Source organism: Rhipicephalus microplus, unplaced genomic scaffold, assembly GCF_043290135.1.
Source record: "Rhipicephalus microplus isolate Deutch F79 unplaced genomic scaffold, USDA_Rmic scaffold_12, whole genome shotgun sequence".
NCBI lineage: Eukaryota > Metazoa > Arthropoda > Arachnida > Ixodida > Ixodidae > Rhipicephalus > Rhipicephalus microplus.
In genome coordinates this window covers 38,424,149-38,451,047 of record NW_027464585.1, presented here as the reverse complement: position 1 = coordinate 38,451,047, position 26,899 = coordinate 38,424,149, and the positions used below count along the sequence as shown (strand labels likewise).

Genomic DNA, 26,899 nt, shown 5'->3' with positions numbered 1-26,899 from the left:
CATCAATTCGCTGCTGTTGTTGAATGCAGTATCCTGGCAGCTGATGCGCTGCTTCGGCCTGCTGAGTGAAATCTGTGACGTGGTCAGCATTGTCGCTCACAGGCAGCATTGCATCCAGAGGCGTAGTGACTGTTCAGCCATAAACAAGCTGGAATGGCGTCACTTGAATAGTCTCCTGCGATGCGCTGTAGTAACTGAACGTGGCATATGCTAGTATCATGTCCCACATTCGGTGCTCCAAGTCTACGCAATTCGACAACATATCAGTCAGTGTTCTGTTAAGACATTCAGTCACGCCATTTATTTGAGGGTGGTAAACAGTTGCTTTCCTGTGGCGGGTGCTGGTAAGCTTCATGATGGATCGCGTCAAATTGGATGTAAATGTCGTCCCTCGGTCTGTGATAACAACATTAGGGGCACCATGTTGTAGCACTATGGAGTAGACAAGGAATTCTACGACTTCGATGGTTGTCCCTCTGACCAAAGACACTGTCTTAGCATAATGGGTTAAGGGGGGACGCGGCTTTGGCATCGCGAAATTTGGCCAAAAAATATTTTTTCTGAAAATCTCATTTTCACATTCTGTGACCCCTTTTCTATCTAATTTCGAAGTTTTGTCCCTGAAAACTGCGTAGAAATTATGTAAAAAATTTTTATCGAAGCTAAGGTGGCGATGAATTTCACGGAAATTGGGAAAAAACGGCGTTTTTTGAACCGCGATATCTCCGCAACCACGTAACCTAGCGCCGCCATCTTTGTCTCTATGGATAGCGCGATTCTTCCGTTTCAAATTTGCCGCCTCGGCCGGCTGAACCAGGCAAGAGCAAGCCCACAGCAAGCCAAAGTGTAAAGGTATCACAACAGTTTCCGATTGGCGACGCGTGTCACGTGACTGTACGCCGGCTCCGCATTGGTCGCCCGTGCGGTCGCTTGTAGCAATCGGCGCAAATGTCGTCTGCTCTACGCGCTGACAGCGCTGACGAGCCGCTTACTGCATTTGTTTTCAACTCGTCGCGGCGTGGTTTCGTGCGGTGGCTTGTAGCAATCGGCGCAAATGTCGTCTGCCCTACGCGCTGACGGGCCGCTTATTGCATTTGTTTTCAACTCGTCGCGGCGTGGTTTCGTGCGGTCGCTTGTAGCAATCGGCGCAAAGGTCGTCTGCTCTACACGCTGACAGTGCTGACGCGCCGCTTACTGCATTTGGTTTCAACTCGTCGCGGCGTGGTTTCAAGATCGCATCGCGCTGCGGTAAGACCGGCGCTCGTGAAAGGAGAAAAACGTTGTTATCGAGTTTGGCGCATTGCAGTTTTGAGATCAGTTCCCGCATGCGATCATGGACCGGCGATCGTTCAAGAAGAAACGCAAGACTGCGCAGCAATTTGGTGCTCGTAAGCCGAAGCCGCCGATCGTGAAAAAGAAATTCAGTCCGGCAACTTCTGCGAGCAGCAACGACGGCGTGCGGCACGACGAAGACTCGCAGCCGAGCACAAGCACGCACGGAGCATCGTCCGCGAGCATCGACGAAATTGTTCATATCCCTGTGGAGCAGTGCTTTGTGCTGTCTGAGGAAACATCCGTTCGTCGTTCCGCGCAGGCTGCAGACATTGCGGAAGCTAAGCCTAACACTTCGCGCGAGGATGTATTCATCGCGGATGCCCAGCCAAGCACTTCGCGCGAGGATGTAGACGTCGCGGATGCTAAGCCTAGCACTTCGCGCGAGGATGTAGGCATCGCGGATGCTCAGCCAAGTACTTTGCGCGAGGATGCGAGGCCGTCTACCAGCACCACCAGTAGCACGATTCGGGCCCGATTAGAGCCTCGTTTCGTGTCAGCAGAGGCATCTCCCGAACGCGCCGCGGCTGTTCAGGAGTCCCTAAGAGCAGTGTCTGCGACGGAGCGCAAGATGTCACTGATGGACCAAGGGGACGAGAGCGACATCGAAACGGAAGACGAAGGTGAGTTTTTCCTCGTGCAGCGCGCGGCCCTGAATGGTCTGTTTGGCAGTGCCCTGTGCCCGCAGTGCAAAGAGCCAGGAATCAAGATGAAGCACGGAACTAAGCACAGGTTAGCGGTAAAGATAGTGCTCACCTGCACTGCTTGCGACGCGGACGCGAAAAATGAGTGGGTGTCGCCGCGAATGGAAAACAGCAAGTCATTTGAAGTAAATATTCAGGCCATGCAAGCTATAAAAACTATTGGAAAGGGATCAGCTGCACTCAGTGATTTTTGGTCTGTGATGAATGCATCACATAGGGGAATTCCCCACAAGACTTTTCAAAAGCATCTCAAGGGGGAATTTCGGCCTGCTGGCGCAGCAGCCGCGGCACGTGTGTTTTGCGACGCTGTTGCAGCCATTCGCAATGTGTACAGCCAAATGGAGGGAACACCCACCAAGAATGTCACGGTGGTGTACGACGGGACGTGGATGACACACGGCCACGCGTCCCACATCGGCATAGGGACGGTCATTGAATTCTACACTGGATTAGTGCTTGACAGTGTTGTCCTGTCCAATTACTGTCATGGATGTGCTGTGGGCCCCAAAGAAGGCGACGACGGCTACAGTGAATGGAAGGAAGCACATGTTTGCCAGAAAAACACAGAGGCAAACTCGGGCCAAATGGAAGTCGAAGCGGCTCTCATACTGTTTCGGCGCTTACTAAAAAAAATGACCTGCGCTACACAACCATCGTTTGCGATGGCGACAGCCGCACTTTCTTAGCTCTGAGCCAGGACCAGACTTACGGTTTTATACCCCTGAAGAAACAAGATTGTATCAATCATATTAAAAAGAGGATGGGCACAGCCCTGCGGGAAATCATCACAAAGAACAAGAAAGACCAAACTATCGGCGGAAAAGGTGGCCTTACACAAAATTTGATCAAGCAACTGACTGCCTATTATGGCCAAGCCCTTAGGCAGCATGCTGAAGTGGAGGATATGCAGCGAGCGGTCATGGCTACATTCTACCGCACCACTTCGACAGACCAGGATCAACACCATGAACTTTGCCCACCAGGTCCTGATAGCTGGTGCAGACACCGGGCTGCAGAAGCTAAAGGTGAACCGCAGCCACCCCATAAGTACCACCTGGGACGACACGTTGCCGCTGCCCTGCTGCCTGTGTACCAGCGACTTTCGGACCCGCAGCTTCTTGCGCGGTGCCAGGGCAAAAAAACTCAAAATGCTGCCGAAAGCCTGCACTCAATTATTTGGTCAATTCTGCCCAAAGAAGAGCATGCTTCATTGATAGCCGCAGAAACTGCTGTCAGTGAAGCAATCTGTAGGTATAATGCTGGGAACCTCCATGCCTACACCCAACTTTGCACATCTCTGGGCTCCAACCTGGACGCCATGCACTTCGTAGAGCAGCCGAAAAAGATGCCATGCGGAAAAAAAAGGCTGTGAAAGCTCATCAGGCTAAAGGTCAGATGGCCAAGCAACGCCGCACTGCAAAGGACACTAAGGACTACAACCCTGGTGTCTATTAGGCATGTAAACCGTGACTCAAGACTTTGAACCTCGTTTTCTCAATACTGTTTTTTTTGGCATGTTGCTCAGCTCGTGGAACAGATATCTTCGCAACTACTTGACAGATTTTGATTCTGTTTTTTTGTAATGCTCCTTGAACTGTGCTTCAGGGGGCTGCGTTTTTATTTTTAAAATTTAGCCTTTTAAAAATTTTTGGTAGGGTTTCTTGTTTGTAGTGCAAATGTGCTCATTGAAGTATCAATGGAGAAAACATGAACTACAAATTTTAGTGTTGCAAAAAAATTATTTTGAAAACGCAGCCCCCTAGAGCATACTTTCACCTCTGCACACAGTGTTTACCAACTTTCAATGTCATTTTTTAAACTCTCCAGCCGCTCCACAAGGTCCAGTAATGAAATTATTTGTTTCTCAGAAAGTTTTCATGATATCATCTTGAAATTTTTATGGAAGCATTATGAGGTCATTTTTAGTCTCTGCCAATTTTCATCAAGATCTAACCAGAAACAAGAAAGATCGTTCCGAAAGGCCCGTCCCCCCTTAAGTAATCTGTTGCTACTACAATCCATCTTTTGTTCTTTTCTCTAATAATGATGTCAAAAACGAACCAAGCAGCTACATTCGTATTTGTTTGAACGAAGCTTCCAGTCTTCGACTCATCCATTGCAACCCGCTCGAAACCTGCAAGCCAATCTTCGGCGCCTTCATACGTGTTGCCGTGCAGAGACTCGGGGATCTGTGGTTCATCAAGGATGATGTGGGCCACAGCAGCAGGGGGTGTCATTTCTGTATTACTGTGAACAGCTGGTGCTTACCCTGAGGGATCACACACAAGAAGAAATTCGGGTGGCTCACCATGGAGATGACTGGTACGCTGGTGAACAGGTGTGAGCTCGTTAGGTTCTAGTCGACGTGGCTCTGGGCTTCCTTCTTCAACTGGAATCGGACTTGAGATCATTACCCAGCACCTCCACCAGAATTGTAACGGACAGGTCATCGGGAGGAACTATTTGTTCTGTGTTAACTAGTGAAACACAAGGCAAAACCAAGAAGCGTGCTATAGCTTGCTCGAGCGGCTCGTAACTTCTTTCTCTTTTCTGGCCACAGTCCTCCACGATCTTATCTCGTGCACTGATTGTGTGTGTAGTGATGGCCAATTCTTGCAGCTACACAATTGTAGTCGATTCGAGTCGATTTGCGAAGGGTGCTCCTTTCAGATATTGTTCAAGAAAGCTGCGCAATGCCCGGCTGTCGTGTATACTCGCCGTGAATCCCGTGCATTGCTGAAAGTACCTGGTGCTGCTTTTTGCAAACGTTCACTTCATATTTGATCACTAATGCATGATATATTTTCATGAGGAGCTCTAGGCTGTACACTCTGTCGGTTCTTACTCATTGTGTCCAGCGAGGACACAGGCGAACTTTTATTTTTGGTGTCGTAGACATCTTATCATGCTTTTAGAAGTTGTGTCGTTCATACAGAAGGGCAATAAACTTTTCTTCTTCTTGTCGGACTACGTGTGTACATATTGTGTGGTGTGCACTCGCTGCGTGTCAGCTGTGTGCGCAACAAAATTACACACTTTACGAGCATGATCGCGTACTCAATACAGTGGTGTCCTCCTTTCGACGTGAAGTTACGTCACGCACTAGGGTGGTGTGGCACGGAATAGCTACTAAGCAGTCTGTTAAACTGTTAAAGTCGTGCAGTGCCACACTGACACCATATATTCGAGCAATGAACCGCTAATCCGCCTGTAGATCGGGCAACGACAAACGAAAACAAAGGCCTTATGCCCAACAGAACCCATAAGTCGCTGCCGGGTGAGTTCGAATATGATGATGCAGGGGCTGAATGTTTTTGATTACGGCACGTACAAGTGCTTTCTGTGCTGTTATACAAAAACTCCCCGAAGAATTTCAGCCCTCGGGCCTGCCACACACGAATAGTCTGGGAAACATGTGCTCGCAACATTATACAGCATGCAAACCACACAATTCGCGCGAAGTTTCCTTCGAAACTATATATCCGCGAAGAAGCAAATCAGCACCGAGAGCACGCCGGAGTGTCTGCTGTTTTGTTTGACCCATAAATTTAACGTCTCTTCCGCCACACTTCTCACAATGCACTAAAATATGATAAGGCCTCTCCTCAGTAATTCCTTCCTCCATGGGTAATGCTGAAATTGTAACAAGTGATCTATTGTATCATATAACTAATGATAGCATCATTGATTGAGATAAATGCTAGCCTCACTTAAAGAACTAGTGCTTGTTAGCGAAGAAACACCCAAGACCACGTGGGCTCAAGCTTCGGTGACCCTGAAGGCGCAGTTTTCTAATCGAGAAACCCGCACATGGTGAATGAAATGTGGGTGCTCTGAGCATGTTCTCATGAAAGAGAAAAGCATTCCAGCTGGCATAGGCAGACAAACCCCCTTGACAGCAACCCGCCCAAGGAGAGCGAGAAGGCTGAAGAACCACGACCCTCACTGCGTGCCAGTTGTGGTTTTGTGTGCACCCTGTGAAGTTGACAACACTCGCTTTTCTTGTGGAAGGGGCCTCTGTCTACATCATACTAATGGCGATGTTGCGAGGTACTGAAAACTCAGACGCTTACTTTGAAAGGCCCACTCACCAGGCCCCATATCAAATTTAGTTAGATCAAGAAAAAGCATTACGCCGCAATTTTTTTTTTTTTTCAATCGGTTCATTAGGAGCTGAGATAACTGTTTTTTGAAGCGGTGTGAAAGGAAAATGCGAGAAGGCGAGCTCGAAACCCTTGCTGCTCGCCTCGCGTAGCCTTCGCAAGCCAAATCTCTTCTTTACCCTCTCCAGCATACGACCAGTCACATGCGCATGACGTCCCCAAGCAAGCCAAACCCCCCGAGGATGCAAACAGCGTTCTTTTGTTGAACAGCGTTACTTTGTGATCTAGTGCCTGTTTCTGAGGAATGGATGCCTCGGTGCGCGCTCCTTTGGTTTAGAAGCGCTAGGATAGATGAGCACATTGAGTGGTAGAACACGCAGGACTATTAATTTCCTTTCCAGGGCTGGCGTCTGCTAGATGCACTAACTGTAAGGACACAAACACATGTGAAACGCAGGCACATTAACCCAACATCTCGCTACAAAAAGAATGAAAAAGACACGCACAATCCCTTATTACGTCTCATTATTTATCTCAAGTTTTGTTCATCTATTCAAGCAACAAATTACATAAACTACACCTGTCATTTTAAATATGTTAAGCCATGTCACGTGGCACTGTTGGCCACATCAGAGCACAGTCGTCTACGTAGAGGAAGGACGTCACAGCACTGCCGTGTACGTACGGCAATTATTACGTAGACATCATGCCCTTATTCTCTAGGTGCGTGCCCACAAGAGGAAGGGAGAGCAGCATACATCTTGAAATTTTAACCCATTTCCGTGGCGTGTAGCTTTGCGAATTTCGGCAGACGTGATTATGAACGCACCATGTATGCATTGCGCTCGTCAGCTCAAAATTGTCAAACGTAGTGAAAAGCCCATTAAAACAAAATCAAGATATCTTTAGGGCAATGTTCATTACTGATAATTAGAGAAGTATCCGAGCACACAAGACTCTCAAACAGGACAAGCATCCCGAGTTTCCCATTTCAGGGGTCATTCAACGGCTACACTTTTTTTGCTGCATGAAGATAATCTGCAAGCTCCTTCTGTTACGAAGTCCTAATCTCGTTCATCTGTCGCATTATTGTGCAAATTCTACAACAACAAAAAATATACCTCGTCAGCAGCTGGGTCAACCAAACTCTACACATGCGACATGCGTACTTTGGTTTTGGCAGAGTGATGGCATGGCAGTCGTCAAACCACTCAACGGAGCTACATACAAACAAGTACTCATGCCACCCAACCACATCCTCACAAGAGGGAGCAGACAGTGCACTTGCATAATAAATAAATATGCTTGTAAGATTTCCTAAGTGAAAAGAAAAAAAACATACAACTGTGACATCCTTCAAATATTAAAAAAAAATATGTCCAGTTTTTAAACAATGGCAAGTACCGTATTTACTCGCACAATCCTCACATTTTTTTTGTGTGTGTGGAAAACCGATGCAAAGTTCGGAGGTGCGAGAATTACGCGGGGAAAACTTTCCACGAAAACGTACAGAGCGAAAAAGAAAACGAAGTGGCCGCAAATCATGATTCTCACACCAGGAACTAACAGCAAGCTTTGAGAAGTATTAACTAAAACTTACCTGAACAATAAAAGCACAGGTTCTACACAAGGCAAGATTTATTTGAGACACAAAAAGTGCAAGCAAGTAGTCGAGAATCAGAATACCATACGCAAAGCTTGTGGGCGTTGCGGGCGTGGCAGTAGCATTCGTTGCTCAACAGGAGCCCTCAAAAGGTAAGCGTAGGACGTCAGTATTGGGCTGATAACTCTTTAACAGAATCGTCTGCAGTTTCCTTCTGAAGAAATAAAGGTTACCATCAATCCCAGTTTTAGGCACACGGCAGGCCCAATGCGTCTTGGTGGCTTTCAACTGCCATAACCAGTAGCGAACACAAAACTCGTATGCTCCGAAAGGCCTACCGACAGCCCTGTTGCCGTTGTTTAGATCATGATCTATCACTTTCAACTTGAAAACAGCCGTGTAGCTTCAGTATCGCCCCATACCGTGACAAGATTACCGACACAACATGCAAAACACGCCGTAATGCGCACTTGCCACTTTGGCTTGGCTTAAATTGGATTGAGTTTCTATGCAATAATAGCACGCTTGAAGCTTAAGAGACGGCGCCAGATGGCGCGTGCTATCATCATCAGTGGCTGAAACAAGCAGACGACATTATTGCGGCAGTTTTCGGGGGTGAGATGATTACTCGAGGAAAAAAGGAAATTGTATTTTTGTTGGGCGGTCTGGGGGTGCGAGAATTATGCGAGTGCCAGGATTACGCAAATAAATACGGTACTATAAAGCCTGCACTGCAGTGAGCATTGTTTTGGAAAGGGGGAGCTTATTTTGGAGCAGGACATCTAGCAGCAACACCAGAGAAAGCAGGGCTAGACCAAGTTTTGCAGGCCCCGCCACGGTGGTCTAGTGGCTAAGGTACTCGGCTCCTGACCCGCAGGTCGCGGGATCAAATCCCGGCTATGGCGGCTGCATTTCCGATGGAGGCGGAAATGTTGTAGGCCCGACTCAGATTTGGGTGCACGTTAAAGAACCCCAGGTGGTCGAAATTTCCGGAGCCCTCCACTACGGCGTCTCTCATAATCATATATTGGTTTCGGGACGTTAAACTCCACAAATCAATCAATCAATCAATCAAGTTTTGCAGCACGCAAGTGAAGACACAGGCAGGCGCTCACCTAATGTATGGCCGGAACAGCTGGTAGAGTATTTTGACGAATCCGGTTGGGTGGACTAGATAGAGGGCCTTGAGGTTCTTTTTGTACCTGGGTCCAAAACGGTACAATTTATGGGAAATTTATGGGACCGAACACATTCAATAGAGAAGAACAATCAATCAGTAAAAGCAACCTCAATGACTGCACCTTCAAAATCACCATAATCCACTGCAGGATAGAGGCTCCAATGATCCCACAGAATTCATACTAAAAACACAGGGTGTGCAACATGAACGAAAGAAAGAAGTTGCACCGCCACAAACGCCGTTGGCCTCAGTCCGTTCTCCACCCAATCGTTGAGATCCCCCGCGGCTTCTTTCTCGTGTCTGTGTTTTTTGCAAGCCCTGTCTTTTTAGAATGAATACTGAATGAAGCCAGCTCAACTCTCTGTCATCCTGAAAACTTCCAACTATAGCATCACTTCACAAAACTCTACGATTTCGCATTGTTGTTGATAATCTGTACTTCCCGTGAGATATCCTGATTATCCTTTTTTTTTTTCTGTCTCTGTTCCAGTTTTCTCTCCTCTTCACGTACGGTTCTTGGTTACACAATGTATTCCTAAATGCCGTTGTCACACGGTGCTCAGCTCATTACGATTGAGCCCAGCTAGGATGGAATTTCAAAAATAGTCGTGTAACGGAACAAACTACGGCTAGAAAACTTGATCCAGATTAGGCATGATCACTAGCGAAAATGCTGCAAAGGCATTATTCTTTACTTTCTTGGTTATTCCTGAAGTATAGCCCTCCCAGCATGAGCGAGGCGGCGCGCTTATTTGGCCATTTTTTCAGCGAAATCCGGTCCCTCATCACCCCGTCCTTGACTGCGCTCCCTCAGCACGTTCACGTGCTCTGCACATGTCGTCAGGTTGCGTTGTACGTGCAGTCTCACATGTAAATTGCTCCAAAAATTTAAGATGTCAGAAATATAGAAAAGCATTTTCACTGAGTAAATGTCATCAAACAAAAGCTACTTATCATCACCTTTACGTGACAGAACAATTAAGTCTTCAAAGACTATGTGTTTGAGCGAGTACTGTCGATGGTCAACGGCCACATTTCCAGGACATGAATAGTGAGGTGACTGCGCAAAGTCTATGTTTATGAGTCTATGTCTATGAGGTGACTGCGTGACTATGTCAATGAGGTGACTGCACAAAGTCTATGAAACGCACATTTGTTACGGAGTCTGCTCGCAGCTGTCGGCAAACAACCACCACGCTTCTGTTGGCATTCGATTGCTTGAATCACAATGGCACGGGATCACAATGGCACGGGATCACAATGGCATGACTGACAATGATCGTACAAGTGTGAAAAATGTTGCTTTTCCGAATAAGTAGGCATGTTCTTTCATACCTGTGTTGATACAGGGGCTAGTCTGTCCTATGTACATATTTACAAAGTTTTAGCAGAATTCGATGTACAACCCCTTCACGGCATTTCTTGAACTCGATTCTTGTTCTAAGCCATAGCTGCATTTTCTTTCCCTCGTTTTAAACTTTTTGCCAATGGCCTGGCACCAATAATATGCCTTAATAGGAGCACTGCCATAGGTTCATTAACTTTCTCTTGGATTAAAAAAAAAAAAACTTGCCAGGAGGTATGGCATTAAAGATGTTTTCAGAATGACTGTTCTCTGAGAATGAATTTTCTGGCCCATAAGGCTGTTAGTCGAGTGATATCTCTGGAACTGTTCGTCTGAATGTATTATTGTGCATATTCATAGATTATCCAAACAAAGACAAAATTTATTAAATTATTTGTGTCTGTAATTCGTGATAATTAAAATTTCATTGATAAAAGCCAAATGAAGAACACTGAATCCAGTGCTATGCTAAAATTTTTCAGCAAGGATATCAAAAAAAAGCTCTATTTTAGTGGAGAACCCATACAGGAACCATCATAGTGAATTTCACAGTGCTAGCATACTCACCAGAACCTGACTCAGAAACCCATGTGAATTATCCTGATAAATTACTGTACTTGGGAGCCAATGAACATAGGTGAGCAAAACTGATGGAGGTCACTCAGAGTCGCTCATAAAATACATTTTGAGCTTTGGACTTACTCGGACTCAGACTCACAAAAATGTTCGTTAGACGGACTCACTCAGACAGGGACTCACGGCTCAATTCGAGTCTGAGTGAGTCCAAGTGGGTCAACTCATATGAGTCCGATACCCTAGAATCAGCTTCTACGAACATGGCGTCAGTACTCTTTCACATCAATATCTCATGTAATTTCTGCTAATCTTGGCACCATTTGGTATCTTCGTAAACAAGCTTTGAGTGCTTGAAAATCAGTAAGGTTGTTTTTCTTGGAATAGATGACAAGAATTTCTTACAGTAACAACAAGATACGTTATCAAGAACTTCCCTTGAAAAGTCGTGGGGCGAGAGGTCAAAGCACCCCCTACGGAAATCGTGCCCTTGGTAAAAAAGAATTGCGAAAACATCTATGAACAAAACTGCTTTGGAACACCCATGAGTAAACTTTAGTATAAACAAAAATGCAGGTGAGGCTGATAGTAGATAAACCTGCTTATAACGAACATCCATATAATGAATTCCTGGATATAAGGAAGTTTTTCTATTCTCCGCCGTTGCTTCATAGAAACACATGTACTTGCGACCTCTATGTAACAAAGTAACAATGGCAGACAACCTTGATATAACGATTTTCTCCCACAACAACCTAGGAATTCTGACTTTGGGAAGGCGTCGTACTGCGATAAAAAATAAATGTTCCTGTAAAGACCGGCATAGTCCACATGCAGCTGTGACCACGGTTCTCCGTGAACTGCCAGGGCATGACAGGCACCGGTCGTGACACTTTTTGATGCTCCTGGCAAAGACGGCACTTTTGAATGGTTATCGCTATATTGTTATCCAAAATATGCCACCACACATGGCTACACGTAACTTCCTTCATTTTGGACAGTCCTAAATAACTCTCATGCAGCAACTAGAGGACTTCCCTTTGTAATGATTTTGGAACAATGACTCTGTTGCCCCACAATAGACAGTTCCCTTGCACACTCATTTCATGAAAGTGCATTCCCTAGGGTCTTCCCTCTGACCCTAGGTTTATCTGGCAGCCTGACCACAACGATGCTCATACTTGCGACAGCACCGGGTCTCTGTAGGAGGCTGCCGCAGCGGCATTTGACGACAACCCTCTGGGTATACTCCTTTCAGCATAAACACTACGGCAGGGCAGTGAACAACAATTTCGGCAGTTGGCAGAGGTTGCCGGCTTAACCATCAACATGAGCAATTTGTGAACCCGGCCTACACTTCAAGTTGTAACTGTACCTCGAAAACAGCAAGGCCCACCAACAAGGCCCACCAGTTCGAGCAGCTGTTTGTGGTCTGTGACGGCCTCGAAATGCCGGCCCCACAAGTACTGCCTGAACTTTGTAACGCCAAACACAAAGCTTGATGTCTCCTCATCTACTTGACCGTAGTTTTCTCCGCAGTTGCCAGGATGCGGGAGGCACAACCAATGGGGCGCTCTTCTTTGGATGGATCTCCTTGAGCGAGTACTGCTCCAATACTGAAAGGAGATGCAGCAGTGATAAGACAGTTGGCTTTCCTGGGTCGAAGTGCACCAGTATAGCAGCAGAGGCCCATGGCTTCTTGCTTCTCCAAAATGCCAGCTCTTCATCAGTTTCCCAGAGCCATGGTGTTCCCGATGCCAACAAACTATTGAGCGGCTGTAACACAAAAGAAAGGCTTGACAAACACTTTTTGTAGAAATTAAACAACCCGAGGTAACTCTGAAGTTCCTTCACCGCTCAGGGTGCGGGGGCTTCCAGCACTGCTTCAGCTTTAGCTGAATTTGGATGCAGCCCAGTCGAACTAATGATATGGCCTAAGTACTGGAGTTCCAGTTTAAAGGATTGGCATTTGGATAACATCAGTCGCAGTCCCACAGTTTTCAGGCGATTCAACACTCGGCCCTAATTTTTCCAATGCTCTTTGTCACAGGTTCCTGTGACCAGATTATCGTCAAAGTACACTGACATGGTCAAGGTCGTGGAAAAGATTTTCCATCTCTCTTTGAAATATATAACGGAGCTGATGAAACACCAAACAGCAGCCTTGTGAATTGGTTTAACCCTCTCAGAGAGTTAATGGTGACTAGCTTTTGGCACTCTTCATCGAGTGGGATCTGCTGATAGGCGTCTTGCAAGCCAAGTTTTGTGAACTTCTTGCCCCCTGAAAGCCGCGCAAAAGGTTCTTCAATCGTAGGACTTGACGACTGTCACCGTGTTTATGGTAGTCTTAAAATCGCCGCAGACTGGGACCTGGCTGTCGCGCTTCAATACAGGGACGATGGGCACGACCCACTGAAAAAATTTCACCGGTTTGATAATGCCTTCCCGTTCCATCTTCAGTAGTTTTCATAAACCCGATCACGCAAAGCAAATGGTATCAGATGTGTCCTGACGAAAAGTGGCTTTGCGCCCTTTTGTACGGATATAGAAGCTGCATCGCCGTGAAACGTGCCAAGCTGCTTCGAAAAAACTTTGTGATATTCGCTTACCAGGTACTCCGTCCGTCTGAGCAATGCCTAGCTTGAAGGCCTTCTTCCAGCTTCGTCCTAACGACGTAGGACACGCCCTTTTCATGACAAGTGGTGGTAGCTCCTTATCGCCAAATTTGACAATTGCTTCTAGCTTTCCCTGGACGCGTTTCATGTCGTAGAAAAAACTTCTCAGCTGCACACTGGATGGCTCCTACGGCACCGACGAAAAAAGCTCAGCAAACTTGCCATTACCTATGGTCGACACACTTGCGCCGATGTCGAACTCCATATTAAGCATTACGCCCTTAACTTCAATCACTATGCGCATTAACTCTGAGCTAGCTGTGTGAAGCGTTCACATATTGAAAACTTCGGCCTCTTCAGCAGAGACAGTGTTGCGCCCGAGAGTCCAGACGTAACGTCAGACCCTGTGCAAAGGCAATCTGTGTCAAGGCCAGCAAGTGAGCCCGCCTGATGCCATCATCTCAATGACGCCATCTAACCTGGCGCCGCCGGTGTGTCTTACGCAATGCACGGCGAGCTCCCTCAACCCACGGGCCTGATAGCAGCCCGATGACGCAATGGGCGCCATCCTGTCTGGCAAGTCTTACGCAATGCGTGGAAGCATCACTCGTCCATGGGTGCAACCCAGCGGTGGTTCCTTGCTGGAGGATTCTGACATCATGGCCAGTGGCAGTTCTGACTGGACGTTGCTAACGTAAGTGATCACCCGGGGCATATAAAAAAAAGCCAAGCGGCGCGTCGCCAAGCGGCCGACGTATACGTCAGAGAGAAGATGACAGCGTTAGAGTGTCCAAAGACACCTCGGCTCTTCAAACCCTTTCGCTGTTGGCCCGGCCGATGACCTTGGCAGCGGCGAAATTCATAACAGCGGTGCCCTGCGAAACCGTGGCGTCAGGATTTCGTAACAACAGGCAGGTCACTCAAGTTGTTCATGCAGCTAGACCGGCTGCAAGTAGACTGGCTTCGGTCGAAACTTCTACTTCCCAGCTGAACTCAACAAACTGTTGCAAGATGCCCTTTTTGGCGACTGTGGTGACAAATCGTGCTACCGTGCCTACATCGAAGTGTAGGATGACCTCCACCGCAACGAAAGCAACAGCTATCATTCATTCCCGAGCCGACAATGTTCGCTTTCTCTGGAGCTTCGTCAGATAGTAGCTGTGCTTGCCGACAGCTCAATGCGCGTGAAGAGGGGTGCAACAGCCAAAACAGAATCTGGAGCTATTTCTAAATTTTCAAGAATTTGGAGCTAAAATCTAAATTGGAGCAGGTTACGGAGAAAAAAATATTTATTTTTTATTACGTAAGACCAAATTTGGGTAAGAATGAAAAAAAAAAGGCTACATTTAGAAAAAGAATTATGCACAGAGCATTCAAAATTCCCTAAATCGTGCAGAGTGAATATGTGCACTGCTATTGCAACAAAGGTAGCATTTTGAACCACCCCACTCAGCTAACAATGACAAAGTCCACATTAGCATTTGCCACGCTTGTCAAGTCCTTTAACAGCCTGAAGATTTAAATGTTGATCTGCAAAGCTGGCAACCTTGAGATTCGGGAAATTCATGAAACTGAAGGGTTGGGGGGGGGGGGGGGGCAATAGAAAACTGGGGGACACATTTCCTTGATTTTTTTAGGGCTGCAGAAATGCCTTACAATGCTCCAAATGATTGCAAGTACCTTTTTTTTTTGACATCAGCGATCATATTAGTGCTCACAATTATGTGGCGTATGCATGCACGAGTAATTGAACAAGTTATGCTTTGTCCCGTGACTAGTGCTAACTGCCCCTTTTAAATCTTAAAACCCTTTTCCGCAGGCCATCGGTGTACGGCGGCGAAAGTGGTTTACAAGGCCTTCTGCACGAGTTAGTACAAGACCAAGAAATTTTCGAACTGCTACACCCCCTCCCCCCCCCTTTTTTTTTTTCACGATGGGGCTAGGCTTAGAGCACAACAACTCCGCTCGCTTGCAAGGCACATTTGTCTAGATAAAGTAACAAAGACAACAGCCCATTGGCCCGGCGACGGCACCAGATATCTATCACATGTGTCGTTGCTATGGCAACTAATGTGGTCGCCGACAATGCCAGTGTTCACAGCAAGTCCAGTTTGTTCGCGCAGTAATGGTGGCCTACGCTTCCAGTATTAGTTCTTAACATGCTATGCACGCGTCTCATGGCGTTTTCTGTACATATCTTGTCTTGAAGTTGCATCGTCTTGCTGATAAATATCCACTTCGGTCAGCAGACCAATTTGTGTGCATTGTTGTTACTTTTTGTGGTTGATCGCGTTTCATGAGTGTCATGGCCTAATGAGTATATACGTACTATCTTACATTGTAGTTCAGGATTTGGGTCTGTGCGCCGGGATCCCTGAATCGATTAATTGCTGACGCTAACACAGGTGGCCAACGTTGCCTCTGTTTCTCACTGAAACTAGCGCAACTGAGAATATTTTGAGGTTGGTCAGGCGTTTTGGCTCAGCATGGCACAATATCGGTAAATGTCATGGTTTTGGCGCAGCTCGGCGCAAAAAATGGAGAATCGTATCAAATTGGCACGATTGGCGCAGCGGTTGCACCCCTGCGAAAATCTTAACGTGCAGCCTCCATAGCTACAACAATGTCCTTCGCAGTTTTTAAGGTTAAACATGTTTCAGCAGCCCTGTTTGCATGGTTACATCATTGATTCTGCCGACTATCTGGTTGGGCAAAATGCGATGTTGAAATGTTGTGAAATTGCAGTCTTTGGCTAATCTCTTCAACAAGACAATGTAGTCGCTTAAGGACTCCCCCCATTTTCGATGCCTCGAGAAAACATCATGAAACTTGCCACTACTTCTAATACGCATGGGGTGTTGTGCTTGCCAATGTGGTAAAAATTTCGGTCAGTCCTGCTTGGGTGGGCCTTCTTGGTGCAAGGAGGCATCGTAGCAGAGAATACTAAGCCTCTGGATCGCAGCATGTCAGGAATACAGCTGTCTGCTTGTCGCTCAGAATGCTGTTCGCGATGAAGTACAGCTCAGCCCGCTCACGTAATGCTGTTCGCAATGAAGTACAGCTCGGCCCGCTCATGGTATTTCGCCTACTCCGATGTACTTGGGTCAAACGAATCCAGCTTCCCAATGACAGGCATGACGACGTGTGATTGTGTTGTGCCGGTCTGGTTCATCTGTAGACCTCGTCGCCACTTGTGATAACCAGGTAGTACTGGGCTATGACTGTCGCCGGACCAAATCACACACACGTACGTTGGCGGGTTCCACACTGATTGGCTGGTCATGTGCGCCGTACTTATTTCGTTGCAAACATCGAGACCCCCGGGCGCCGGAACAGCGAACTAATCTTATCACAATAGTTATTTCGGAAGTGACTAATAAACGACGTTTTTCAGAAACTTGCAGATCCTAAACGGCACAACCATCAAAAATCGCACTGATCCTAAACGGCACAACCATCAAAAATCGCACTACTTAGTGATGTTCTTGCATCCGTTCCGTGTTCACTGGTTGCAATATAATCAAGGCAGCTGCAAGCGGAAGTTCAGTTATGAGATTACAATAGCGCGCCGAACTTGTCGCGAACATCCAAACACTCTTTTCAGACCAACTGTGATAGCATCTTGTTGGACCCGCTGCTTATGAGCACTCTGACCTTGGGACGAAGACCACTGCGGGACAACTCTTTATACTCACAATCGAACATGACATAATTTGAAACATCGGAAACCGTGACCACACGCATTGCAACTGAGATTTCTGCTCAGTCATGGCTAGGCCTAACTTCCCTTTGCAGGCAAGACCATCGTGTCAGCGGACATGCGAAAGAGAAAAAGCCGTAACAGGCTTTGTCCAAATCGACAAATTACATCGTCCGCTGGCTCCTGAAAACCGTGTATGGGCATTTTACACATCGGCGGCAGACCCCCAGGCCAACTTGGTATGTAGCAACCACCTGTGGCAGCGGCTAGCAATTTTACGTGTTGGCGCCCCATACCACAGGGCCAAGGATGCTGCACGCTGGCTTTCCGCCACCTTAGATAGACATAACTGACCATTAACAGACTGCGAATCGGCGGCCTTCATTTTTAAATAGATAAGTCAGTCTTTGCAGCGTGCTGTTTTCGTGCTGAACGTCTGTCGATATTTGAGTCGGAAGTTGCTGAATTTGGGACATCCGTTGTAAAAAAGTCCGCTGTAAGGGAGTCTTTACCACAATACTGGCCTCACATTTTAGTGAATTATATCTGGAAGTTCGTTGTATGAGAATCCGTAGTAAATGAACCTCAATCAATCTAACAAATAAGGTGGCCGACATAACGACACTGATTCGTATGTTGTATTCAAAGATTTGTTGTAAGCAAATCTGTTGTAACAAGGTTATATACTGTATAAGCATGAGTGCATCTGGTAGACAAAAATATTGGCGAGTCTAAGTTAGTCATAAGATAAAAAAAATACCTACTGGGCGAGTCTGAGTGGACTCCATTTACTTTGCCGAACTATGAATGAGAGTGTGTTTTTTTTTTCTCTTCGTGCAACATGCATGCGAAACAAATGGTGGGAGCAAGCCATGAGGCAAACTACGAGGCCTCGTACTTGCGGTCAAATGCGCGGAATGCGGTCCAAAGCCAGCCCAGGGACGGCTTGTTCTTGCTGTTGAGGCCATGGTGGAAGTAGACCAACGTGTAGTCACTCTCTACAAACTGGTCCAGGGTGTGCATCAGGTACCTGCACCAACATCACCTTTTGTAACAGTTAACATGTGGGAACGTGTCTTAGCGAGAATCAAAATGTCTCCGCAGTTGCGTGATTTAAACAATCACTTTGAGCAAGGTGAGAAAACTTATGCTGCAGCACTGGCCTCTATAATGCACAAATTATGCTTTGATTCGAGTTGAAGTGCATCTAAACAATGCATAAAATGTTTTGCAGCGCTATATACACATGACCTAGTCGGAGAGCCATGATTTTTAAAGAAGCAGTGCACAATATAACACAATGATGCCCAGATAAAAAGACGCAAACCCAGGCACTGTGCACAAAACCTTTTTTCTTGTGTTTTCTAGGCATTTTCCCAGTCCAGACAGCCTCGCCCTTTTTTGTAGGGCTTCCGAGCCTGTGAAAATATACTAGGTTCAACACAACCCAATCTCTTCACTGCTGTATGTTATTTGGCTTGTACAGGAACACGAACACACTGGCCCAGCAAAAAGTCTACACTTGTTCACCAATTGTTGTTTCTTTTTGCAGCAGTGCAAGACATTTAACGTGTGACAGTTTATACGGTCACCTGCTGCAGTGTCAGGAAAATTCTGAGAAACTTGTGCGCTGCTCACACAGTGCAGGAACACTTCCTGTCCATTTGTGAGTTGGCTGTGCTGTGAGATTTCCTTGAGAAGCTGCACTGATTGCAACCATACACAGTTTGCTGCACATCTTTCCTTCGGCCTATGCAGTAAGAGCAGTGCTTTTCTCATTTCTGTGGATGACATGCACTTGAACCCATCACTCCCACGCAGGCAGCAGCAGCGAGTGCATGAAAAACATGCGGTCGAAACTACAGGGTACTGCAGAGCTTAAAAACCCTGATCATTACCGGATCGTATCTTGTAATTGCACATTTCTAGGCAGCTGCCGCTATGTTGTGTTCATTTTGCTTGTACATGTAGGTATGATGCCAAATAAATATAATAATAAGATGGCATGCGCACTACAGTAGGCTCACGTTAAGACAAAATTGAAGGGACCACAGTCATTTGTTCACGTCTTATGAAACGTGCCCCCAAAAATAAATGCTAACATGCCAAGCACATCCAAATATGTTGCTTGCAAACACTAATTGGAGTATACTTAGATTAGAGAGGAATGGAACAAAAAAATGCATCAACTGTACACCATTATCCCTGAATAAAGACACTACATAATTAAATGCACGCACGAGATGTCCAGTTTCTTTCCTTTTCAGGGATAATGACCTTTGCTAAATGCAATCGGATAAGGAAGATAGTTTCGTGATTTTGTCTACAACTGTCTTTACTGAAAAAGAAGCCTAGCAGGCTGTTAATAGGAACTTCAATAGTGTAAAAGTGAGCCTGGCAAAACAGAAGAATGCCAGCAAACTTTAACAAGTTGTCGTTGAACATTTGTCAAAGCATATTTCCAAGTCCAAAGCTTAATAGATTTTTTCAGCACTAAGACGCACAAAATGGATATCCCTTTCCAAATATTGATTAGTAAGCGGGGCGCTTGGCAACAGGATGTTACAGTAAAATTTCGGTATAACAAACTTCAAGGTACCGCGGAAATTTGTTCGTTATTTCGAAAGGTCGTTATAGGGAAAGCCTAAAAATTATCCATAAATACTTATTTTCCACTGACCAAAACGACTTATTTTTACAACGGTGGGTCCTTAAGGAAACGTTTTACACGATAAAAAGTAAATGCGCAAGTGGACAATAAGAAATGCACGTTTCCTTAAAGTCTGTAATTAGTTTTTTTGCTTTTTTTCTTACACGTGCAGCACAAACTTTGCAGCGCGAAGGGCTCTAGCTCATCCACATTCTCCTTAGGGAAAACTATTTCCACTTCTTCGTCGCAAAAAGAGATGAACTCACAGTAGCACCACAGCGCGAACGCCGACTTGATTTGCGGACGCGATAAGTAATCACCGTACTTACATGACGATAAGTAATCATGATTGACAAGGCCTCCTCAGAGAACACCTACTAACCCTTTGGCCTCCTAGATCACATGTAGAAGTGACAAAGATAAGAAAAACCTGAAGCTTCCTGCCTGTCATCGTTTCTTCCGAAGAAAAGAAAGAGCTAAAAAAGAAAATTCCTCGCGTTTCGTTTTCTGTTCCCTCGCTGTCTCAGGTTTTCCGCGCCCATGCTTTCTGCTCTGGAACTCCCACTCAGCCTCACTGATCTTGCCATCGCCCCTCACCTCTGTGACTGTAAACCTGCAGCGTCGGCGCTTATATAATAAAAAAAAAAAGTCATCTTTTTGTTGTTTTTGTTTTGTTTTTTTTTTCCTTCACATTGCCACGTGTCTTTTGAGAAGCAAGGTGTTCGTTCGATGTGTCGCCTACTTGGGCACCACTCTGGTGCACGCGACAGATTTCAGAACACTATTTCAAGATACTGAGGCATCGTTAATGTAATGCAGAGCTAAATTAGCCCTCGTTATTCTGAAAAGTTCGGTATCCTGAACGTAGTAGTGAAATAACCTTACATTGAAACTACTAGCAGTCAGCGCAGGATTTTTCAAAAGTTTGTTAATCTGAAAAGTTCGTTAATGTGATGTTCGTTCTACCGAAATTTTACTGTAGTGGCTCTCCGTTAATGTCACAAAAGTGCCTTTTTGTTAACGACCCTTCACTGATAAGAAATTCTGATCAAGTTATGAAGTTTTTTCGTCGGAAAGATAACTCAAGATATGTTTTTTTTGTTGATGTGAATGATCTTCTTTATTCAGTTCCACATCCTGAGCTCTTTGCTGCAGTTAAGTTGTACATTGAAGAAAGTGGCGAGGATGATTTTGTTGCTCGTGCTGAAATGTCAGTACCTCATTTCATTACTGTTCTAGAGTACCTCAAAAGTACTTTCGTTTTTTTCGATGGTGGCATACACATAGTATTTGCAAAAGAAGGGCATCTGTATCGGGTCCAGTGTAGCGCCAATTTTATGTGACATTTTTTTCATTACTCATTGGCCAGGCACTACAGCGTGTTTCTAATTCACCACATCCATTTTATGTTTTAAAATATGTTGACGATTTTTTAATTGTTTTAAACAAGACGTGCCCTGCGCCCTACCATGAAATGGTGGACTTCACTTTAAATGCCTTTAAGGGGAGAGACGGGTATGGGAGACCGAAAATTTTCCAAAAAAACGATTTTTTGAAGTATTTTTTTTCATAATCATTAAGGTCTCAGGAAGCTGCTCCTAAAATATTATAGCCCTGTAATGCGTATTTGTTGAGTTATTGGGTCGCAAAGTCAGTTTGACGACCATTTTCGCTTCCGAAACTACCTCAAAAACGGTCGTATTCAACGCCGCAGCGCGCGAGAACCGCACCAAGTAGCGCGGCCATTTCGGTCTCATTTTAAAGACGCATTTTTCTACTATCTGTTCCTAGCAGAAGAACGTTTTTCGTCTAGCAACAACGCAGCTATCGCATATAAAGAAAAACTGATTACTCGCACATCATTGGTGCGTTTTTGTCACGTGGGGCAGTTCCCGGTTTTCCTATTGGGCGCGAAGGGATTCGTCTGCTAGACAGCGGCGTGCAAGCCCCCATTTTGCGTAAAGGCCTAACAACGGCTGTGCATTCGGTGCAATGGCAGGCGGTCATCGGAAGTTCCGGAGTGCTCATGCGTTTCTGAAAAAGGCGAAAACGGCGTCCGAGAGCCTGCACCTTATCACCAACGAGACCTTCTACCGCCGAGAACTCGGAAGAAGCAGGCTGTGCCAGCGCTATCACCGCCGCGGCACTCGCGATCACGAACGCGATAGCCACGTCCCAAGATCACACGAGAGCTGTGCGCGTCGACACTCCCCTGGTTTCCGACACTGAAAAAGTGGCCATCGAGTGTCGTGCGAGCGATGTTCTGCAAGATCTTTCATCGAAGTCTGCCAAAAAACGCAAGCGGTCTTTTTTTCGAGACTCGGATGGAGCCGCAACGCCTGGTACGCCGTTCACCGTCGTTAGCTTAGAGTTGGTCAACGAACTTCTTCAGTGTATGAAGTGCGGTGTGTGTGGCGGGCCTGGCAGAATCTTCAAGGAAGACCGCGAATATGGCATAGCCGCGAAACTTGTTCTCACATGTGACGAGTGCGGTAAACTGAGGACCGTATGGAGCTCGTTGAGAGCAGGGGGGGGACGCAGAGCACGGCCCCTTCGAAATTACCGTGCTCGCGGTTCGCGCGGCAATGAGCACAGGAAACGGGCAAACTGCGCTCAACGATATTTTTTCCGCCCTAAATATTTCACGGAGAGGCCTTCACAAGACATACCAGGATTATGTGAAATTGAAAATGAACCCTGCCGCGCATAAGGCTGCCGCGCGCGTTATTGACGACTGCGCGGGCACCGTGAAAACGGTGTATTACAAACTCAACTATAGAAGTCCTGGAAATATCGCCGTTTCCTTTGATGGGACTTGGCTGACCAGGGTCCACTCATCCCATATTTGTGTAGGGACCGTGATTGAACTATTCACGGGTTATGTGCTCAACTTCGTCGTTCTATCGAACTTTTGTTTGGGCTGCCAGCTAGGGCCGAAGGAGGACAACCCAAGTACAACAAGGCTGTTGCCAAGCAGGAGACTCCTCCGAATCATCGCTACAACCTGCAGGAGTATGTGGTTGATGCCTTGCGGCCTATTTACACGCGCCTCTCTGACAAGAAAAGGCTGGAGCGTTGTCAGCGAGGCAAAACACAGAACCCAAACGAGAGCCTGCACACCGTCATCTGGTCGCTCGTGTCCAAAAACAAACACGCGTCGCTTTTCACCGTTGAAGCTGCTGTGGCCGAAGCTGTCGCAAGGTTCAACGCTGGCAAAGGGAGAGCAGATGGCGCCATATTGAAGGAGCTGCACCTGCAGCAGAGTGTTGTGGCCGCTGAAAAATGCTTAGAAAAGGACAGTCGCCAACTAGTGGCATCGAAGAAGAAGCATGAGCATGCTGAAAACTTCAAGCATGCCATGAAAAGAAAGCGCACCAAGGACAATGATGATGACTACATTCCTGGTGGCTTCTAACATGCTTAATACACTGATTCACACCTTTTCTTGTGAAATATAAGTGCTCAGCATGTTCCTAAACTCCTTTTCTCGTTTTCTCAAAACAACATTTTTCATCACACCCTAAGCCATTGCCCACAGTATCTTTTGATGTAGCAGTCGGATTTTGATAATTCTTGCAGCATTTGAAAGCTTATACATTGATTAGTGCAAGAAAACCAAAAAATTGTAATATTTTTATTTACAATAGTGATTTAATTAGCAACAAACTTAAGCAACAGTTTAAGATTTCTAATGAGTATACTTGTTAAGGCCATAACTCTGGTACCAATGAAGCTAAAAATAAAATTATGGTTTTGTTGCACTCCCTGGCCTTCATGGAATGCTGTCATATCAAATTTGTAGCAATATTTTATGAGGAACATGTCAAAAGGCTGGGAAGAATGCAAGTTTATGTAACAGTCAATATTTAAAAATCTAAAAGTGATAGCAAAAAACTAATTGCATATTTGTTTTCAGCTGTGAAAAATACATATTGTATTAAAATTTCAGCTGGAAATACTGAGAAATAAAAAAAAAATTACAGACCAGTGTCTCCCCTTAAGACAAATGCCAGAGAACTAACCTTCATGCATGAGCTTCCAACCGACAATGTTTTGCTGTTTTCAGACATTAACGTTGCCATGAAAAGCGATCATGTGTCTTGCGCTTACACGCCTCACAGTAAAAAAGAGCTTTTGCTATATCATTCGGCGCATTCCAAGGCTGTGAAACGTAGTATTGCCCAGCATTGCCTTCAATCCACGCTGCGCAGGTCATGTTTGCACATGATGCAGACCAGCCTGGGTAATGAAATTGGTAGACTCAAAAAAGCTGGCTTTCCTCGGGCAGTCTTGCATGCCGTTGCCGAATCTTTGCTACGGAAGCTGAATACCAGCCCTCAGGAAGAGCACTCGAGAGAAAGTAGTGCACTGAACTAGAGGTCATGCCTTCTTTGCAAAGCTGAGCTATAACTTCAAGAAAAGGGCCACTAGGTTTACAATTTTTGTTGTGTTTTCCACCTTGAATAAACTGGCACACTCGTGCCCACAAATCTCCCGTGCTAAGCAGCAAAAGTGCCGCACATGAACAGTGTCGAAGGTGTTCTGTATGAAATTCCCCTGAGCTGTGGCAAGTACAGTCGAGCCCACATATAACGGCCCCACTTAAAACGAACTTTCGCACGAACAATATCCGCGTGACCGTCAAAATATACATTGGTTCAATGGCACAAAATCGCATTTACAACGAACGTATCCGAGCACCGCTGATCGGTTACAGCGAACAGAGTCAGTGGTCTGCCGACTTCCCGGGAAACCAATTTCGACCACCGATCAGGCATCGGCGAAGTGCACATACATTCTTATTGTTAAACAGCGACCCTACCTCTGCGACCCTCTAGTTGCCGCTCTCCCCAACTCATGGAGGAAGGAAAGCTGTTTCCTTCCTCCATGTTCCGACTGCTTTTTGTTACGCACCCCTCCGTCCTTTGTCCCCCCGCTACTCTGAGCACCCCACATCACCAGACGAGGCCCGTGTTTTCACATTCACATTGCCACCGATCTTTCGAAGACCGGTCAGCCATCTACCCTGTTTTTGATCGCTGGCACTGTCGTTGGTGTCGCCGGCCTGGAGTGACCAGACTATTTACCAACATCGTCGGCCACCGACTGTATCTGATATTCAGCGTCTAGTGCATGCGCATATGCTACCCACCAACTCGATAATTTGCGATTCGTTTCATGCTTAGGACTTTTCTCGCTCACTTCGCCTTCGGCTCAGCATGCCTTCGGCACACGTGTGGAAGCGCAAAATCGGCTGTTAATTTGCACGGAACGAATCGCAAAATGTCGAAGTTCGTGAGGCCATGCCAACCCGCTGCGCAACAAAACGATTTTTCACCACGGCGGCCGATTCTTCAAACACCGCCGCGCACAACTTCTGCGCGCGCAGGCACTCTTTCCAAGTTTTTCTACGTGTGAGTTTCGCGGACCTTTCAAGCAAGCTACCCACCATGCCTCCTTCCCGTGTGTTTTGGTTTTCAAAGTCGCCCTCCCGCCGCATCCTCCCCCCTCTTTATTGCAACTCCTTGCCCTTCTCTTGCAAAGCTGCTCTCCTCTCTTGATCACAACCCCTTCGCCTGTCTCCACCGCTCCGCGACGCCCGCCACGCTAGCTCGAATTAGTTTCGTTTTCTGACTGGAAATGGGCCCAGAGTTGTTCCACGCGTTCTGGCATGTGCGTCGCGTGCGCGTCTTGCTTGGTGAGCGTGTGTGGTCCTGATGGCCGACGGGAGGACTAGCACACTTTTTCGTGCCGCTCAACAAAACGTCGAAAGTGTGGCCACTTGGCTTGAGCGTAATCAGTGCGTTAGGTGCCGCGTTGCGGAGTGCTTGCTCATAGCTATTGACAACCTGGCAGCCAACTTGCCGCTTCGGGCGTCCCGGTATTCAGCTGAGCGTGGGGATGGTGAATATTTCGTGGGGGCGGCGGTGACGGCTACATGCGCGTGAAACTGTTTTCGCGAGGCCGACTTTGTCGACGTCGGGCCCGATACCGAACCTGAAGCTTCCGAACTGCGGCGGCGATTTGTGGCAGCGCGTCGTCGACTCCGATGTGCGAGAGCGGGTGGGACATCTGTTGCGGTGGTTTAATTATGGCCGAGGATGAGGCCAACCCTGCGAAACCGTGCACGGATTGGGGAATTGTGAATGAAGTACGTGGCAACAGCGATTTTGAGGAATCGGATTGCGTGAACAACAATACTTTGGAGCCAGTGTCTTATGCAGCTTATGTTACGGGCCTCAGCGAACGAGCACCCTGCCATTTTACATTAACTCGAGACCGCCCTTATTGCTTCTGTTCTTCGAAACACGTGCATCACGAACTTTTGGGGCAAAAATAGTTTGCGTTTTCACTCGCAACTTTTTTGAAAGCTGTGTTTCATTTACTAGGAACTTCGGGATACAGCGAACAGATGCGGCATCACGCTCAGGTTCATTATAAGCGGGCTCGACTGTATTACATTGGATAAATGGAACGATGTATCAACGACCGTCTCGGGAAGCATGCCAATAGTGATGGTGCACATGTCAGGCCATGCTCCTATGTGCCCCGTTTTAAGCAATCTAGGATTATTGCCAAAAGCAGAGACCAAACAGCAAGAAAACTGCTAGAAGCATATTATATTAGAACTAATGGGTCAGCTTGTGTCAGTGACACATCTATTGTACTTTATCAATCTGAGTTGTCCTTCTTTAAACAACCGCTCATATGATGACATGTCTGTGCTTGCTATTTCACATCATTGCTATTTCACATCATCCCACATGGACGGAAGTTACCTGTTTTTCAGCCTGCACTGGCAAGTTTGTAGTTTGGTGGCCGTCTGTCTCTTTTCTCCCCTCTTTTTTTTTATTTTTCTGGTAGAGTAGAATCTCGATGATACGATTACAGTTTAAGCAAATTTTGCAATGATACGAACTTAAAGATTGTTTGGAATGGACTACATTATATAAAATACACCGTGATTCAGTGTTACACGAACGGTTTCCTCGGCCACCACGGGTGATATGAATGTGCAATTGACCGCTGCACACCAGCACCACAACCCGGCTTGTCTGTGGGAGGAAGGCCCATTCACTCTTGTCCTCGAAGGT

At 46.4% G+C, this 26,899-nt stretch overlaps 2 protein-coding genes and 1 pseudogene across 6 annotated transcripts in view; 1 reads left to right on the top strand and 2 right to left on the bottom strand.

Annotated features, from left to right (window-relative positions):
- Positions 1–26,899, bottom strand: part of LOC142783830 (uncharacterized) — a 456,044-nt gene that overhangs the window by 113,965 nt on the left and 315,180 nt on the right. The gene's annotated exons all lie outside the window — the stretch shown is intronic.
- RhoGAP68F (Rho GTPase activating protein at 68F) overlaps positions 1–26,899 on the bottom strand; it is a 177,953-nt gene that overhangs the window by 99,192 nt on the left and 51,862 nt on the right. For all 4 annotated transcript variants that reach the window (XR_012888497.1, XM_037418110.2, XM_037418108.2 and 1 more), the window contains 2 exons: positions 18,054–18,185; positions 8,858–8,944 (listed from right to left, as the gene is read on the bottom strand). Coding sequence is in view for 3 of the 4 variants with exons in the window: in XM_037418110.2 (XP_037274007.1) it covers positions 8,858–8,944; positions 18,054–18,185 (219 nt within the window). In the remaining variant the exon portion in view is untranslated. The remainder of the gene's footprint in view (positions 1–8,857; positions 8,945–18,053; positions 18,186–26,899) is intronic.
- On the top strand, positions 1,334–3,540 carry LOC142783831 (uncharacterized; annotated as a pseudogene).